Below are 15,847 nucleotides of genomic sequence, written 5' to 3'. Positions count from 1 at the left end.
TTGTTTCCTAAAACTCACAAATGACTACTTAAGCCTTTCCCCCAGCTCTGTATTAGGTACCAGTCCTTCCACATCTCTCAGGCAGGTCATAGTGGGAAAACCAGGAACCAATAAACACAACAGCTACAACCTAGAAACTGGTGCAGCAGCCTGAACTCTGGTCTACACAACCTGGAAAATGCTATGGTAGCCTAAACGCTCCCTGGTCTATATTACAAGGAACCGAGGGTTTAGTGTTCTAAACCAGGAGCTAAAGCCCAGCTTACCAGTGGAGGTCTTCTGCCAACTGTAAGGAACCAGCCTTAGGAAAACAAGAAGTAATGGAAGGAGCCTGGATCCCTAAGGCCATGTGAAGCCATTTTGGCCCTTGCCCTCAATGGATATCTGGGAATTAATAAATGTCTTTATCACTGAAACTAAATGGAGGGGCTCCTGGGTGGCTCAGCCAGTTGAGCGGCCAACTCTTGGTTTTGGCTCAAGTCATGTCTCGGGGTCCTGGCATTGAGCCCAGCATCAGACTCCATCCTCAGTGGAGAATCTGCTTCAGGATTCTCTCGGTCTCTCCATCTGCCCAATACTCTATCAAATAAACAAATGGCCTTCTGTTACATACAGCCTCAAATATCCTAAGTGCTATCCTGAGCACATTATCTCGTTTCTATTCATTTGATGAGTAAGATGAAAGGGGTAGGGTGTGTGTGTGTGTGTTTTCACCCACCTAGGTTCTGAGTTCCCTAGATAGTTCCCTAGAAGCAGACAGACATCATATGTTCTCATCATATACACTGACAAGGGTTACTCTTGCCCTGACTATGGTCTGTGCTAATCCTGTACATGTCCCCACCAGTCTCCCACAGATGGCTATGTGCCCACTGCAGCAAATACCCATAGGAAGCACGTACCTTCGGTTACACAAGGTAGCAACTCAACACAGAAACACACCAAGTATGCACGAAGGGACACAATTACCTACAAGCCCAGACTGTCAAGGCAAACTGATCCACAGAGTTTTACAAGGGTGAACATACTTCGTTGTCTGAAACAGTGCTTTTCAAACAATGGATTGTGACCCACCCATGTCATAAAATCAATGTAATAGTCTGTGAATCCCCGGCTTAGAAAATGCAGACGACAAGAGTTAAACAGAAAGTATCAGCATGCATTAAGAGTTAAAGATTGTTTTGTGAAGCTGTCGTTGCAATATGGGTTTGGGGTGTAAGTGCCATGAAAAATCTCTTCTCCAACCAAACAAAAGAGACTCTTCAACACACAAAGCAAACTGGAGGTTGCTAGAGGGAAAGTGGGGGGGGAGCGAAACTGGTGATGGCAAATAAGAGGTACATATTTCCGTTTATATAAATAACTCACAAAGATGAAAAGTATGTTAGGAATATCGTCAGTAATATTGGAATAACACTGTACTGTGACAGACGGTGACTATTTGTAATCGCAGTGAGCGCTGAGTAACGTACAGATGTGTCAAATCACTATGCTGCACACCTGAAACTGACATAATGTTGTACAGATCAACCATACTTCAATAATTAAAAGAGAAAAAATGGTGTTCTCACTGTTGGTGGTTTGAAGAGCACTGTCCTCAAAGGCATCATCTAGTGCCCTCTAGTGGTAAGAGCCATATCTGCAGTTGAGAAAGACCCATAGACCAGTGAGAATAGTCCTCAAACATGGATGTCAGGTTGGAAGGGGCCTTCCCAATGACCTGGTCAACCCTGACATCCAGGGCAAGAACCCTTCAACAATACCAAGCCACCGCCTGAGCACGCCCTACAAAGAAAGTGCCCGCTCCACCACTGAGCAGCTCTACCTGCTGAAAAGCTGACCAAGCTGCCTTCCTCTAGGAGCCCCTCCCTGGACTTCCTACTGCCCTCTCCTGGATGACACGGAGCAGCTTCTGTATTCGCCCTCAGCTAACACTATTGATCCAGACAAGCAATACTTGTTGAGTGTCTGCAAAGTACGAGGCATTGGGGATACAGCGGGGAACCCTGGAAAGAGACACAGACAAAGAGAAGTAAGAGCTTATGCCAGATGAAGGACAACAGCATGGGGGATGAAGGACCTGCATCAGACAAGGTCAAAGGGCAGGCCTCTCTGAAAAGGGGAAGGCTGCATAGAGTCCCACAGAATTGGAGAAAGCTGTGCAAAAGGCACTCTGGACGGGACGAGTATCAGATAGAAATGCTCTGGGCAGGAAGTGCCTTGGATGTTCCAGTAGCAGAAGGTAGGCAGGGAGGCTGAAGAACAGCAGAGAAACAGGAGAAGCCTCAGAGATATCTCGTGTGTGTGTGTGTTTTAATTTTTTAAAAATTTTTCTACACTACCCATATGCTACATTTCATTCTAAGACACCATCAGTTGTTAAGACCGAAAAAAGAAACACTACCAGTTTGTTAATGTTTTTCTTATTGCTTGAATTTTAGTTTTCTGCTTATGAAAAAGCTGTTTTAGACTTATTTAAAAAGAATGAAAGGCTTCAGATGATTGGTAAGAGTTGGTTAAAGCCTCCCTTTCAGTTGATTTAAGTCTTTTCCTTTCCAGCATGATTAATAAGAGTTGGTTAAGCCTCCCCTTTCCACACAACATTGACCTTCACGCTGCCAAGGGCACTGGCAAGGCTGTCTTTCTCAACAGATGGCTATCATCGCAAAAAAAATCTGAGATTTTTTTCCCATGCTCCGGAGCCACCAGATGCAGGCTGTGTTACTGAGTCTTTCTTGATCTCATCAGAAGGTATCAATGGATGGTTCTCGAATAGCAATCAGGATTTGTGCTCCTTCTTCAAATGGCCCATAAATGATACGTGGACTGAACCAGCCAGGGGCTGCAGGTGCAGTTGTCCAGCCACACCACAAGGAAGACTGACCACATCCACATGCAAAGATAATGACAACTCTAACACGATGTGCCAGTGACTGCAGGACACAAGAAGAATGAATTAGGGGTGCCTAGGTGGCACAGACTGTTGGCCTACCAACTCCTGGTTGTGGCTCAGGTTGTGATCTCAGAGTCTTGACACTGAGTCCCACGTCTGGCTCCACACTGGGCATGGAGCCTGCTCCATGACTTCTCCTTCCCTCCCCTCCCTACAACCTCTCACAGGTTCTCTCTTTCTCTCTTAAAAAGTTTAAATAAATAAATAAATCCGAAAGAACCAAAAATCTCAGATTTAGAAAGACCTTTCTGTCTTCATTGAATCAACTATTGCTTTTAAAATGTTCATGACATTCCAAACCACCTGCTCCATTTAACATTCCTTTTTTTTAAAAGATTTTTATTTATTTATTTGACAGAGAGAGATCACAAGTAGATGGAGAGGCAGTCAGAGAGAGAGAGAGGGAAGCAGGCTTCTCGCTGAGCAGAGAGCCCGATGTGGGACTTGATCCCAGGACCCTGAGATCATGACCTGAGCCGAAGGCAGCAGCTCAACCCACTGAGCCACCCAGGTGCCCCCATTTAACATTCCTTTAAGACAACTCACTCTCTACGTAATATTTTCTTCTAACACACCCTGTAATAAATACCTTCTAAAACATAAAACATCTATCTGGGTGCCACCTAAAGTCATCTCACATACGTCCCGTGGGAAGCACTGATCCACTCCAGCCACCTGTCCATTCAAGCAGTGCTGCCTGACGTTCCCCTATTGGTAGGACTATCCTGCCCTTCACCGGTATTTCTTCATCTGAGGGAAGGAGAAGGGGCCCTCCTCGCTCTCTCAGCCAGTGAGGGTCGAGGTGGGGGCTCCTTCATTTCACTTCTAATCAGCACTCATAAGTGCTGGCTACAACGCAGGCATTATTCCACATGCTGGACAAATAGGAACCCATACCATCCTCAGATGCCCCCTATGTCGAAGGCACCGCTTTACAGACAGAGGTCAAAGTCGTTTCCTCAAGCTGTGCAACCTTGGATGAAACTTAATTCTATTGCCTTTCAAACCAATTTACCCACTTGGACTGTGATTCCTCCCCCAACACTTCAGTTGCTGAAATGATGTCTGTGTGTATGTATGTGTGTAGATGTGTATTTATAAGCAATGTATGTACATAAACATGTACCTACGATATTTATACCTGCAACTACAAAAATCAATCCAATACTCTTAGCATCAGTTTTCGAGTTTGGAATTTTAACTGCATGCTGCATATTGGCCTTTAAGATATTGCTCTACCTCTCATTTTTAATTTTATCTTTGTTCTTTGTATGGACAAGTCTCATTTTTTGGTTTCTATTTCCCATTGGTTTTATTCTTGGTTATAAATGGGAGGCAGGAAGCAAAGTCTTAAGGGAAGTAGACTTTGCATCTGCACAGACTCTGAGTCTGTCTCCCTTCTTATGAGCTCTGTTGCTTTCCTCAGCAGATTCGCAAGGCGTTAAGTGTTTAATCATATAAGGAAAGCAAAACAAAACAAAACAAAACAAACCACATGAAAAACAGGCACACCTGGGTGGCTCAGGCATTTAAGTGTGACTCTTGATTCGGCTCAGGTAAAGATCTGAGGGTCGTGAGACAGAGCCCTGTATTCAGACTCCACACTCAGCGCAGAGTCTGCTTCCTCCTCTCCCCCTGCCCTCCCCTCCTCTCGCTCTCACTCTCTTAAATAAATAAATAAATAAATAAATAAATAAATAGATAGATAAAAAATTTTAAAAACCAAAAAACAACAGTGGGCCTCAATTAACTAAGACCCATAAGCTATCATCTCCTCTCAAAGGAAGCTACTGGTATTATCTTCCAGCTTCACCTAACAGCCAACTACTTCACAAGGATTAATAGGATCTAAGATCGACTTTCTCTGTTGCAAGGAGTCCCTGAATAGTCTGGGCAAGACCTTCACTGAAAAGGAATCAACATTTTCGACAGAGAGAATAAGAAGGAGAAGCCGATCAGAGACTTCCCGGGGTACAGTGTCGCATATCTGACTTAAACAAACGATAAAAAAAAAAGTTAGCATAGGATAGAATACTGGGGTGCCATGGATATGAATAACGCTACCATACTTCAGAAAAAATTAAACATTTAAGAACATGTATTCTGAATATATTCTCCCAGTCTGTCTTGCCTGTGAATTTTCTTAGTGTATCTATTTTTCTGTTGTAATGAGTGTTTCCGGTGTTCTGTATATGAAAGATTTACCTACCTCAAGGTTGTCAAGATATTCTCCCATGTTTTCATACAAATGCCTTCTGGTTCTAGCTTTTTTTCTTTTTAAATATTTATTTGAGAGGGGGAGAGAGCACACATAGGGGGCGGGGTACAGGGAAAGAATCTCAAGCAGACACCCTGCTGAGCATGGAGCCCGACACAGGGCATGACACTGGCCTTGATCTCGTGACCCTGGTATCACGACCTGAGTCCAAAATCAAGAGTTGGACTCTTCAGAGACTGGCTCACCCAGGTGCCCCTGGTTTTAGTTTTTATAGTTAGGTTTATAATCCATCCCAATTTAAGGTGTGTGCTCAGAATCAGGGAGGGGTCAAGGTCCGTATTGTTTCCGCCTGAATATCGTGCAGAATTATTCATTAAAAAGACTTCCCTTTCCCCCACTTAACTGACTTAATACTCTGGGCAAAAATCAATTGACAACACTCGTTGTGCCTGCTCTATTTCTGGACTCGATTCTGATAAACTGATCTAACTTTACGCCAAAGACTTTGATTACTGTGACTTTACTGTCAGTCTTAAAATTCAGCAAGAATACGCAGTGTAAGTTCTTCAACTATGTTCTTTTTTGAATTTTTTGGCTACTCCAGACCCTTCACCTTTCCATACACATTTCAGAATCAACTTCTTCATTTCTTCAAAGGAAAAAAAAAGGCCAGGATTTTGACGGGGACTGTATTGTTTGCAAGAATCAAGCTGTGAAAAACAGAAATCTCGACAACATCAAATCCTCTGATGCATGAATAAAGCATATCTCCCAATTATTCCGGTGTTCATGAATTCCTCTCAACAATGTTTTATACTTTTCTGTATAAAGGTGTTTCTTGTCTTCCATGGGATTCATTCCTATCTAGTTTCCTTATTTTTTTGTTTTTTGTTTTGTATGTAGGCTGCACACCCAGCATGGAGCCCAAAAAGGGGCTTGAACTTATGACCTTGAGTTCCACGCCCGAGATGAAATCAGAACTCAGATGCTTCAACGACTGAGCCAGCCAGTCACCCCAACAAGTTGATGTCTTAGATGCTACTGTAAAATATTTTAAATTTTCATTTTCCTATCCGTATAGATTTACAATGCATCTACCTGACAACGAATTCCTGTCCAGAATATATAACAAACTCCAGTAAGTCAAAACCAAAAACATTAACAACAAAAATGGCCAAAAGACATGAACAGTTCACAAGAGATGTGGGAATGCCCAATAAACACATGAAAAGGCACCTAAGATCATTCATGACCACACTACTTCATCCTCAGACAACACAGAATGTTAACGAAGATGCTGAGCAACTGGAGTGTCACTAGATTGCTGGTGGGAAGTGTAAACTGATCAACCACTTCGGAAACTAGGCTAGTACTTCAATAGATCCCCACCCTGTGACTAAGCAATCCCACTAACAATTTCTTTTTCTTTTTTTTTTTTAACAATTTTTATTTATTTATTTACTTATTGGACAGAGAGAGAGAGAGAGAGATCATAAGCAGACAGAGAGACAGGCAGGGGGTGGGGAGCAGACTCCCTGCTGAGGACAGAGCCCCATGCGGGGCTCCATCCCAGGACCCTGAGATCATGACCTGAGCCAAAGGCAGAGGCTTAACCCTCTGAGCCACCCAGGCGCCCCACCCCACTAACAATTTCAAGAGAAATTTAAGACTTCTGTAAGAATGTTTATTGTAGCCTATTCACAATGACCAAAAACTTGGATACAACGAAATGTCTAATCATCAGATGGACAGATGAACGAATCGTGGTATATGCGCACTACATACAAAGGAGGAAACTACTTTACACTGACGAAGACTCTTTCCTTGACCAAACTCTAGCCAGACTGCTCTGAGCCCTCTTCTCAAGCCTGGCTCATCATATACAAACTCGAACAAACATTAACACAGTTTCTAACAGCACCAGGTCCCAACCCTGTGACAACACCAGTCCCCCTTAGTGCCTGCCTGAGGAAACTCAAGGTATCTACTGTTTGTTCAATCGGCACTGAAAAGTCAGGCCCTTGTCTCCCAGTGAGCAAATACAAGTGGTTTCATATGGACCAATACCTATTCTACTTTTTGCAATGTGTTACTTCTCTGACCTTATTGTCCCTGGCCTTACTTCTTCATTCTCTCTTCAAAATGCCTTCTTACAAATCGAGGTGGAGTTTCATTCACGCGGGACTCTCTTCCTGATTGCTACAGTTATTATTGATTAAAGTCCCGTCTCTCCACTTTAACCAGGATCAGGCTTTCCTTATCTTTGGTAAGTGCTCACAACATGGATAAATCTCAAAGAACGCGCTGAGTGAAAGACGACAAAGGAATTACATATGGCAAGATTGCATTCACACGTTGCTCAAGACCGGGCAAATTTAACCTACCATAGATCCTGAAATCAGAACATGACCAGCGGCAGTAAGGAGACTAACTACAAAGAGCTATGAGAGTAACTTCTGGAGCTTCAGATACACTTTATGTCTTGTCTTTGGGGCCGGGACACAGATACACAGTTGACCCTTCAACAACACAGTGGCTAGGGGTACCCATTCCCGTGCAGTCAAAAATCTGCATGTAAATTCCATCTCCCCCAAAATTTCACTACTACTTGCCTACTGTTGAGCAGAAGCACTACCGGTAATAGAAACAGTTGATTAAAGGTTTTTTTGTACGGTATATGTATTATACATTGTATTCCCTCACTAAAATACGCTAAGGAAAATACTCAGAAAATCATGAAGAAAATACATTTGCATTACTGTACTACATATACCGGAAAATCTGAGCTGAGGTCAATACTCACGCGCATATAAGTGGACTTCAAATCCATGTTGTTCAAGAGCCGACTGTGTACATTTCTTAAAGCTCATCAAACTGAACACTGAAGACTGAGCATTTTCTTTTATACATTATCTCCTCTCCCCTGCTCTCCCACCTCCAGCCTCTTTCTTCCTTCCCCTCCTCTTCTGTCTCTTACAATACCTGGGGAAATTCTTATTTTCTTTTTTTTCCTCTTAAGAAGGCCACGTGCCCACATGGAAAGCAACATGGGATTTGAACTCACAACCCTGAGATTCTGACCTAAGCTGAGATCAAGACTCACACGCTCAACCTGACTACGTCACCCAGGCACCCCTACCTGCGGAAATTCTAAAGGAGGAAAAAAAAAAAAAGATGAGAGATGTGGCTGACCCTCCAAGTTACCCTCTCAATATCCACCTGCCTGTACTTCCTTAGTAAGAGGACCTCAATTTTTACAAGGTACCAATCTGTCCTGTGAGAAATTCTCCCCTCCCACATGTTCCTACAGCTAGGGGTAGGGCCACATGCCTAGTTCTGGGCAGTGACATGTATGTTGAAGTTTACACGATAGGGTTTCCTGAAAAGCTATTGTTCTAACAGAATTAGACAAGTGCCTTTTGTCAGGGTCCCTTTCCTTTCTGCCCTCCTGGAGTACAGTGGCTCAAATGAACTAACAAAACAGTTCCCTGGCACAAACCTATTCTTACTCTGAGAAGCAAGCTATGGGACCTCTCAATCAATTCACAACTAAGTTACATTACAAGTCAAAAGGTTTAGGCATCAAAATGAAAAAAGCAAGTCCAACTGGAAGTGAAGAAGGATATACACATGGCTGTGTTAAAATATATGTAAGAATTTGGTATCTAAGTGATGTTTCAAACCCATGGGGGTTATAGACCATCACTAGATGATGTAGGGACAAAAATAGCTACTTTATATCATACAAAATAATAAGGATAGATAAAATGGTCTGCAATAGCAGCCAAAACCATAAAAGTGTCAAAAGAAAATGTAGTGCTGGTTGAAAAAGGTCTTTTAAAGCATCATCTAAAAGCCACAAGTCATGAAGTTAAACTTTCAGATTTGGCAATATAAACATTCGGAATGAAAGGTATCATGATAGTGATCCAAAGGGGCATGTGCACCTGAATGTTTATAGCAGCAATGTCCACAATAGCCAAACTATGGAAAGAACCTAGATGTCCATCAACAGATGAATGGATTAGGAAGATGTGTTACATATATACAATGGAATACTATGCAGCCATCAAAAGAAATGAAATCTTGCCATTTGCGACCACATGGATGGAACTAGAGGGTATTACGCTTAGCGAAATAAGTCAATCGGAGAAAAACATCATATGATCTCCCTGATATGAGGAAGTTGAGAGGTAACATGGGGGGTTTGGGGGGTAGGAATAGAATAAATGAAACAAGATGGGATCGGGAGGGAGACAACCCATAAGAGACTCTTAATGTCACAAAACAAACTGAGGAGGGCCAGGGGGAGGGAGTTAGGGAGAGGGTGGTTGGGTTATGGACATTGGGGAGGGTATGTGCTATGGTGAGTGCTGTGAAGTGTGTAAACCTGGCGATCCACAGACCTGTACCCTGGGGCTAATAGTACATTATATGTTATTTTAAAAAAATGTATCATGAAATGTTTGGTACAAGCGAAACTCAAAAACAAGAAACAGTTTGGGACAAAATATTGTACCAAGTACAGAGGCAAAGGACCACCATCCTACATATACAAAGTTCTTACAAATCAATAAAAGGGGCACCTGGGTGGCTCAGTCTTTGGCTCAGGTCATGATCCCATGGTCCTGGGATCCAGCCTTACTTTGGGCTCCCTGCTCTGGGGAAGCCTGCTTCTCCCTCTCCCTCTGCGTGTCACTCTGCCTACTTGTTCTCTCTCTCTCTCTCAGTCACTCCTCTTGCTTGTGTCCATGTGCTCTCTCTCTGTCAAATAAATAAATAAAATCTTCAGGAAAAAAAAAACTCAAAATAAAAAAAAACATGTCAATAATAAAAACATAAATAACCCAAAAGACAACCCAGGGGGAAAATGCTAACGAGAGAGGGTTCATATAAAAAACTATCAGTGACAGAGACCAACTAAAAATACTCAGTCTTACTACTGATTATAAAAATATAAACTTAAGGGGCACCTGGGTGGCTCAACAGGGTAAGCATCTGACTCTTGAGTTTGGCTCAGGTCATGGTCTCAGGGTTGTGGGATCTGGCCCCACACAGGCTCTGTACTCAGCAGGGACAGATTCTTTTTCTCCCTCTCCTTCTGCCCCTTCCCCATTCTCCCTCTCTCTCAAAATACAAAGAAATCTTTTTCTACCTGCCAGCCGACAATTTAAGAGACTAAGGTGAGTCTGTGAGAACATCTCATTTACCATGGGTGTGGACAGAAACTGACATAACCTTTTGAGGACCATTTTGTAGAAGCTTCCTCCCTAAAATCCATCTCACTGGGAAATTCAAACACACATGCAAAAATGTTCATCAGAGCCCGAAGAGCCACCCAAATGATGAACAGAAATATCATCACAGAAGTACAACCACACTGTGGATGCACTTATTTCTGATTCAACAGTGCTACACATGTGGTCAACAGCACCTACAAACTGGAGAAGAAATGAAGTTGGGTCGAAGCCATTTCAGTTCAAAAATACACCACAGAGGGGCGCCTGGGTGGCTCAGTGGGTTAAGCCGCTGCCTTCGGCTCAGGTCATGATCCCAGGTCCTGGGTTCAAGCCCCACATCGGGCTTTCTGCTCAGCAGGGAGCCTGCTTCCTCCTCTCTCTCTGCCTGCCTCTCTGCCTACTTGTGATTTCTCTCTGTCAAATAAATAAATAAAATCTTAAAAAAAAAATACACCACAGATAACCTAAAGTCTTCAGTACTTATGTATGTATGTATTTATTTATTGAATCAAACACCACTAACATCTACTACACGACAGACATGGCTCCAAGTGTTTTATTAATGTTAAATACTATTTCATCTTTACTACCATCTATGAAGTGGGATTATTATCATCCCCATTTCACAGATCAGGAAACTGAGAGGAAGACTGCTTTAGTAACACAGCTCCTAAGTGGCAGCGCTAGGATCAGCTTGGCTCTGGACTCCACGTTTTAAATCATTATCCTTAGTCTCCAAGCACCTACAAAACCTGCAAGTCTTAACACCATACCTTGGTTTTCCCAACCCTACAATCCCCACCTGGCCCCAATTCCAAGAACATTCCCTCAATTCCCTTAACAGTGCACACTCCTTCCCTTCCCTAACTGAAACCGCCGCGCCCCCGCGCCCCCGCGCCCCCGCCCCCCGGCCCGGCCCCTCTGTATTTTGTTCTTAGCCCTCTGTTCTCCAGTTAAACATCATTCCCTAAATCACAAACTCTAATGCACGGCGGTCCTTCTATGCACTCAAAGCAAAGGGTAACGACGTATTTCACCGGTAATTATTTGCTTCCTGTGTTGTCCAAACGGGGGTGAGTACCTCAGACACCTCAGTCCTAATTACCATGTGTTCCCAATCACTGAATACTCACCACCCACCCAAAAGGAAGGGCCCACCACAAAGTACACTCTCAACAATTTCTGCTGAACAAACTACACTCCAGCCTCGTGCTTGCCAATATGGGACACACATCTGTGCTCACAACGCTGCCCCCACTACACCCCTGAGAATGTAGACTCCGGGGACTTTCATCCATGAGCTCTGGAAACTACTGGCTCTGTGCACCAATATTACCCGGTCCTGGGCCCGCACTCCCTCCGACCCCCCGGCCATGATTGGCCTGATGTCAGGTGCACAATGGGGATCCTGACAACCCCCAGTGAAATGTAATCTACTCAAGAGGGAGAACCCGAACTTCTTCCCCATCAACACGACACTTAGTCGCTTCACGCTGGTCTTCCACCAAGACCTTAGCCCCAAGAAGGCCGACACCACGTCTGCCTGGTTCGGGCCGCATCCCAGTCCCTCTATGCCCAGGCCCCGCGCACAGCACAGGTAGATAATTAACAGCTCCATAAATGAAGCCCCCGCTCCGGGCTCTTCACGGGTTGGAAACCAGGGGCGCGCGAGGTGACAGCTACCTTTGGGCGAACGACCGTGTTCCTGAGACACAGGCCCGCCTCCCCCCGAGGCCCCAACCCCGCGAGGGACACCGGCCTCTGACCCCGCGCCCCGCAGGTACCTCTTGCACATAGAAGCATCTTCACAAGTGCCGCGCACTCCCTCGTCGTCTGTGTCTGTCGAGGCAGAAGAACATGAGGGGAAAGCGGGCGTCCTCAAGCTAGTGGCCATGGGGGTGGAGGTTCCGGGATGCTGTGTCCACCGGGGACATGGAAGCGGAGGTCCACAGACGCGGAGGGAACCGGCCAAACGCCGAGAAGACGGGAGAGATGGGCTGGGTTCCACCGCTCTCATCTGGCGCGGTTCAATGACGTCACTCGCGTCAGATTCGAGAAACCTTCTTGGTCATTGGCGCGTCGATCCAGACGCTTATTGGCCCGGTTTTTTTTTTTGTTTGTTTTTTTGTTTTTTTGTTTTTTTTTTTTTAACCTCTTCGGCCCGGCATTCAGGTCACTGGATAATTCTTTCGTTCCCACCCACACAACACGGAAGCTCGCTCAGGCGAAGGGGAAATTGTCCAATCAGCGACTGGGCAGACGCGCCAATGAGCGCGAAGGTTATTAGCGAAGCTGACGTAAGCGGCGTCACTGAGTCTGCGGAGCCAGCCATTCTCACATACGTCTCGGAAGCTGGCGGTTCCCCTCGGTGTTTGTGGCGCCCGCTTCCATCTCTCGGCGGGGCACAGCATCAGCATCCCGGAACCCCCGCGTGCAAGGATAGTGGCCTGAGGACGCCGTCTTTCGCTTCCTGCTTTTCTCCTCGATAGCGACGACGAGGGAGTGCGCGGCGCTTGTGGAGATGCTTCTTTGCCCAGAGGTACCTGCGGGGCGCGGGCTCAGGGGCCGGCGTCCTCTGGGAGCGGGGGCCTCGGTGGGAGGCGGGCGTGTGTCTCAGGAACAGGCTCCTTCGCCAAAAGGTAGCCGTCGCCTCGTGCACCCCTCCTGTCGCAGCCGTGAAGAGCCCGGAGCGGGGCTTCGTTTATGGAGCGGCTAATTATTCACCTGTGCTGTGGCCCGGGCTTGGGGATAGCGGGATTGGGAATGCTGGCCGAACCAGGCAGACGGGGTGTCGGCCTTCTTGGGGCTAAGGACTTGGTGGAAGACCGGCGTGAAGGGAGGAAGTGTCGTGTTGATGGGGGAAACGTTCAGGTTCTCCCTCTTGAGTAGATTACATCCACTGAGGACTGTAGGGTGGGGAAAACCAAGGTTTGGGGTGAAGACTTGCACTTTCTGTAGGTACTTGGAGACTTAACATAGTGATTTAAACCATGGAGTCCAGTGCCAAACTGATCTTAGCTTCGCCGCTTAAGAGCTGTGTTACTGAAGCACTCTTGATCTCAGTTTCCTGATGGGAGAAATGGGGATGATAATAATGCCACTTCATAGCTGACTGTAAAGATGAAATGGTATTTAACATTAATAAAAGACTTAGAGGGGCGCCTGGGTTGCTCAGTGGGTTGAGCCGCTGCCTTCGGCTCAGGTCATGATCCCAGGTTCTGGGTTCGAGCCCCACGTCGGGCTTTCTGCTCAGCGGGGAGCCTGCTTCCTCCTCTCTCTCTGCCTGCCTCTCTGCCTGCTTGTGATTTCTCTCTGTCAAATAAATAAATAAAATCTTTAAAAAAAAATAAAAGACTTAGAGCCATGTATGATGTGTAATAGGTATTAGTAGTGGTTGACTCAATAAATGGATAAATACAGAAGTTTTGAAGACTTGGGGACAGTGTGTGGTGGTATATGTGAATATAAATGGCTTCAACCCAACTTCATTTCTTCTCCAGTTTGTAGGTGCTGTTGACCACATGTGTAGCACTGTTGAATCAGAAATAATTTTTCTCTTATTGACTGTTATTTGCTAAGGGAATCTGATGTGCCATTGAAATGATCAGAGAGAAATAAAATACTTTTCAGTAGCATATTACAATTATGTTTCTTGATAAGTTGTTAATATGGCTTTAATATCTGTTGGTAACAGTTTGTGCAAACTTGGTTACTTAACAAAAAGTGCATCAACTGTGGAGTAACTCAGATACAGCAAAAGGAGAGAGAAGTAGCGTAAGTAGAGCTTGCCTTTCCGTGACTCTCTGTAGGAAGGTTTTTACAATTTCTCTGTTCCTCTCTGCCTCAGTTTCCAGTGCCCCCCTGTGTCTGCAGACAGCGACACATTGTAGTTCGGGAAGTTTGGGTTTGGAATTGCAGAGACTCTAAGGTAGTCGTACCCAGGCCAAAGGGCACATCAGCAGAGCCTGTGGGGCTTTTTAAAGAAAAAAGAGGATTCTGAGATCCTCCTCTAGACTCACTGAGTCAGAATCTTCTGGGATAGGTCCCGGGCTGTAAAGACCAGGTATGTTTGCCATGTGGATGCGTTTCATGACAGCTTTTTTGGCACTGGGCTTTCCTTCATGGGAACCACATGCAAGAAGATTGGGAGAATCCACAAGTTAATGTTTGAAACCATTTTGCAGGGCTCTGTCCTTCAAGTTCCTCGATTTCGTGATCTGCACCTTCACTGTGGTGTGTTAAATTCTTAAACCTTGTCAGAAAGTCATGTTATTGGTAGCATAGGGATTCCTTGCATGAATCATGGACAGATCCCTTTCTGCCCCAGTCCTCTCTTTGGAATGGGGAAAAGAATGGTAACTGGCCTTTGGGATGTAAGGATTAAATGAGAAATAGATCCACGGCAGTCAGCCCAGGATCTAGCACAGAGTGAAGCCTTCCACAAATTATTATTACTACTTTTGATTTCCTTCCTTTTTTTTTCTGATTGTATTCTTTCTTTAAGAGATTGACGTCATGCACGTGACGGGGGAGGGTCAGGGGGAGAGGGAGGGGGAAAGACTCTCAGGGAACATGGGGCTTGATTTTGTGACCCTCAGATCATGACCTGAGTCAAAATGAACAGATGCTCAAGCAACTGGGCCATCTGTGCGCCCCTTGACTTCCCTCCATCTGAGTATCATTAGGATGAATTTACCAACTCTGTCCTCGCTGTGGATCACGCTGGTTCCTGCCTCAATAGACTATGGCGAAAAATCCCTAAAATAATGCTGAGAAAGCCAGTTAGCCTCCCAGGAGACCTAGGGTGCTGCAGGTTTGGTGTGTTACCTCCTTCAGTACAGAGCCCTCCTGGGACTAACAGTGCTGTGAACTGAGATGGCCGCTGGGAAGATGAAATGTGAGGGGCTCCCCCCAGTGCCTGGCACAGAGCAGCTGCTCAAGATGGGTAGTTAGTGTCGGCACCATGTCACCTTCATGGTGAACTAGTGCTGTCATTCCTACCATCCTACAGTTAGAACACTTCTCATTGGACATATTGGGCTTATATGTTATTATATTCTAATAATTCCATTCCATTTTCCTCATCTCCCCTCTCCTTATCTTCCCCATCCTGCTATTCCCCTAAGGCTATTCCCTCTTTTTTTTCCTGTGACCCCCACCCCCAACCCCTCCCGTGTCCTGGGAAATTAGAAGTCCATAATCACCAGCCACCTCTGTTTCCTCAACCTCTCCGTAGCCATTTCATCCTACTCTTTGCTTCGATCCTTCTGGGGGGGGGACATCCATTCTTGATGACCCATAGGGTGTTCTCTGTGTTCTCATACCCTGCATTTTTCAGGTCTGGGGGGTTCAAGATTGGTGTCTTCCTTCTTCTTTGCCCCCATGCCATTTCTTTGAGATCTGTGGTCCCTAGGGAGAGCATTCTGGCCTCCTCAT

At 45.2% G+C, this 15,847-nt stretch overlaps 1 protein-coding gene across 2 annotated transcripts in view; it reads right to left on the bottom strand.

Annotated features, from left to right (window-relative positions):
* Positions 1-12,579, bottom strand: part of LCMT1 (leucine carboxyl methyltransferase 1) — a 51,062-nt gene extending 38,483 nt beyond the window's left edge. For both annotated transcript variants that reach the window (XR_007124272.1, XM_047712858.1), the window contains exon 1: positions 12,196-12,579. Coding sequence is in view for 1 of the 2 variants with exons in the window: in XM_047712858.1 (XP_047568814.1) it covers positions 12,196-12,428 (233 nt within the window). In the remaining variant the exon portion in view is untranslated. The remainder of the gene's footprint in view (positions 1-12,195) is intronic.
* Between the last annotated feature and the right edge of the window lie 3,268 nt (positions 12,580-15,847).

The sequence above is a fragment of the Lutra lutra genome, chromosome 18, assembly GCF_902655055.1.
Source record: "Lutra lutra chromosome 18, mLutLut1.2, whole genome shotgun sequence".
In the NCBI taxonomy this organism is placed as follows: domain Eukaryota; kingdom Metazoa; phylum Chordata; class Mammalia; order Carnivora; family Mustelidae; genus Lutra; species Lutra lutra.
Note: the sequence above shows the minus strand (reverse complement) of the source record. Positions and strands in the feature narration are given on the sequence as shown.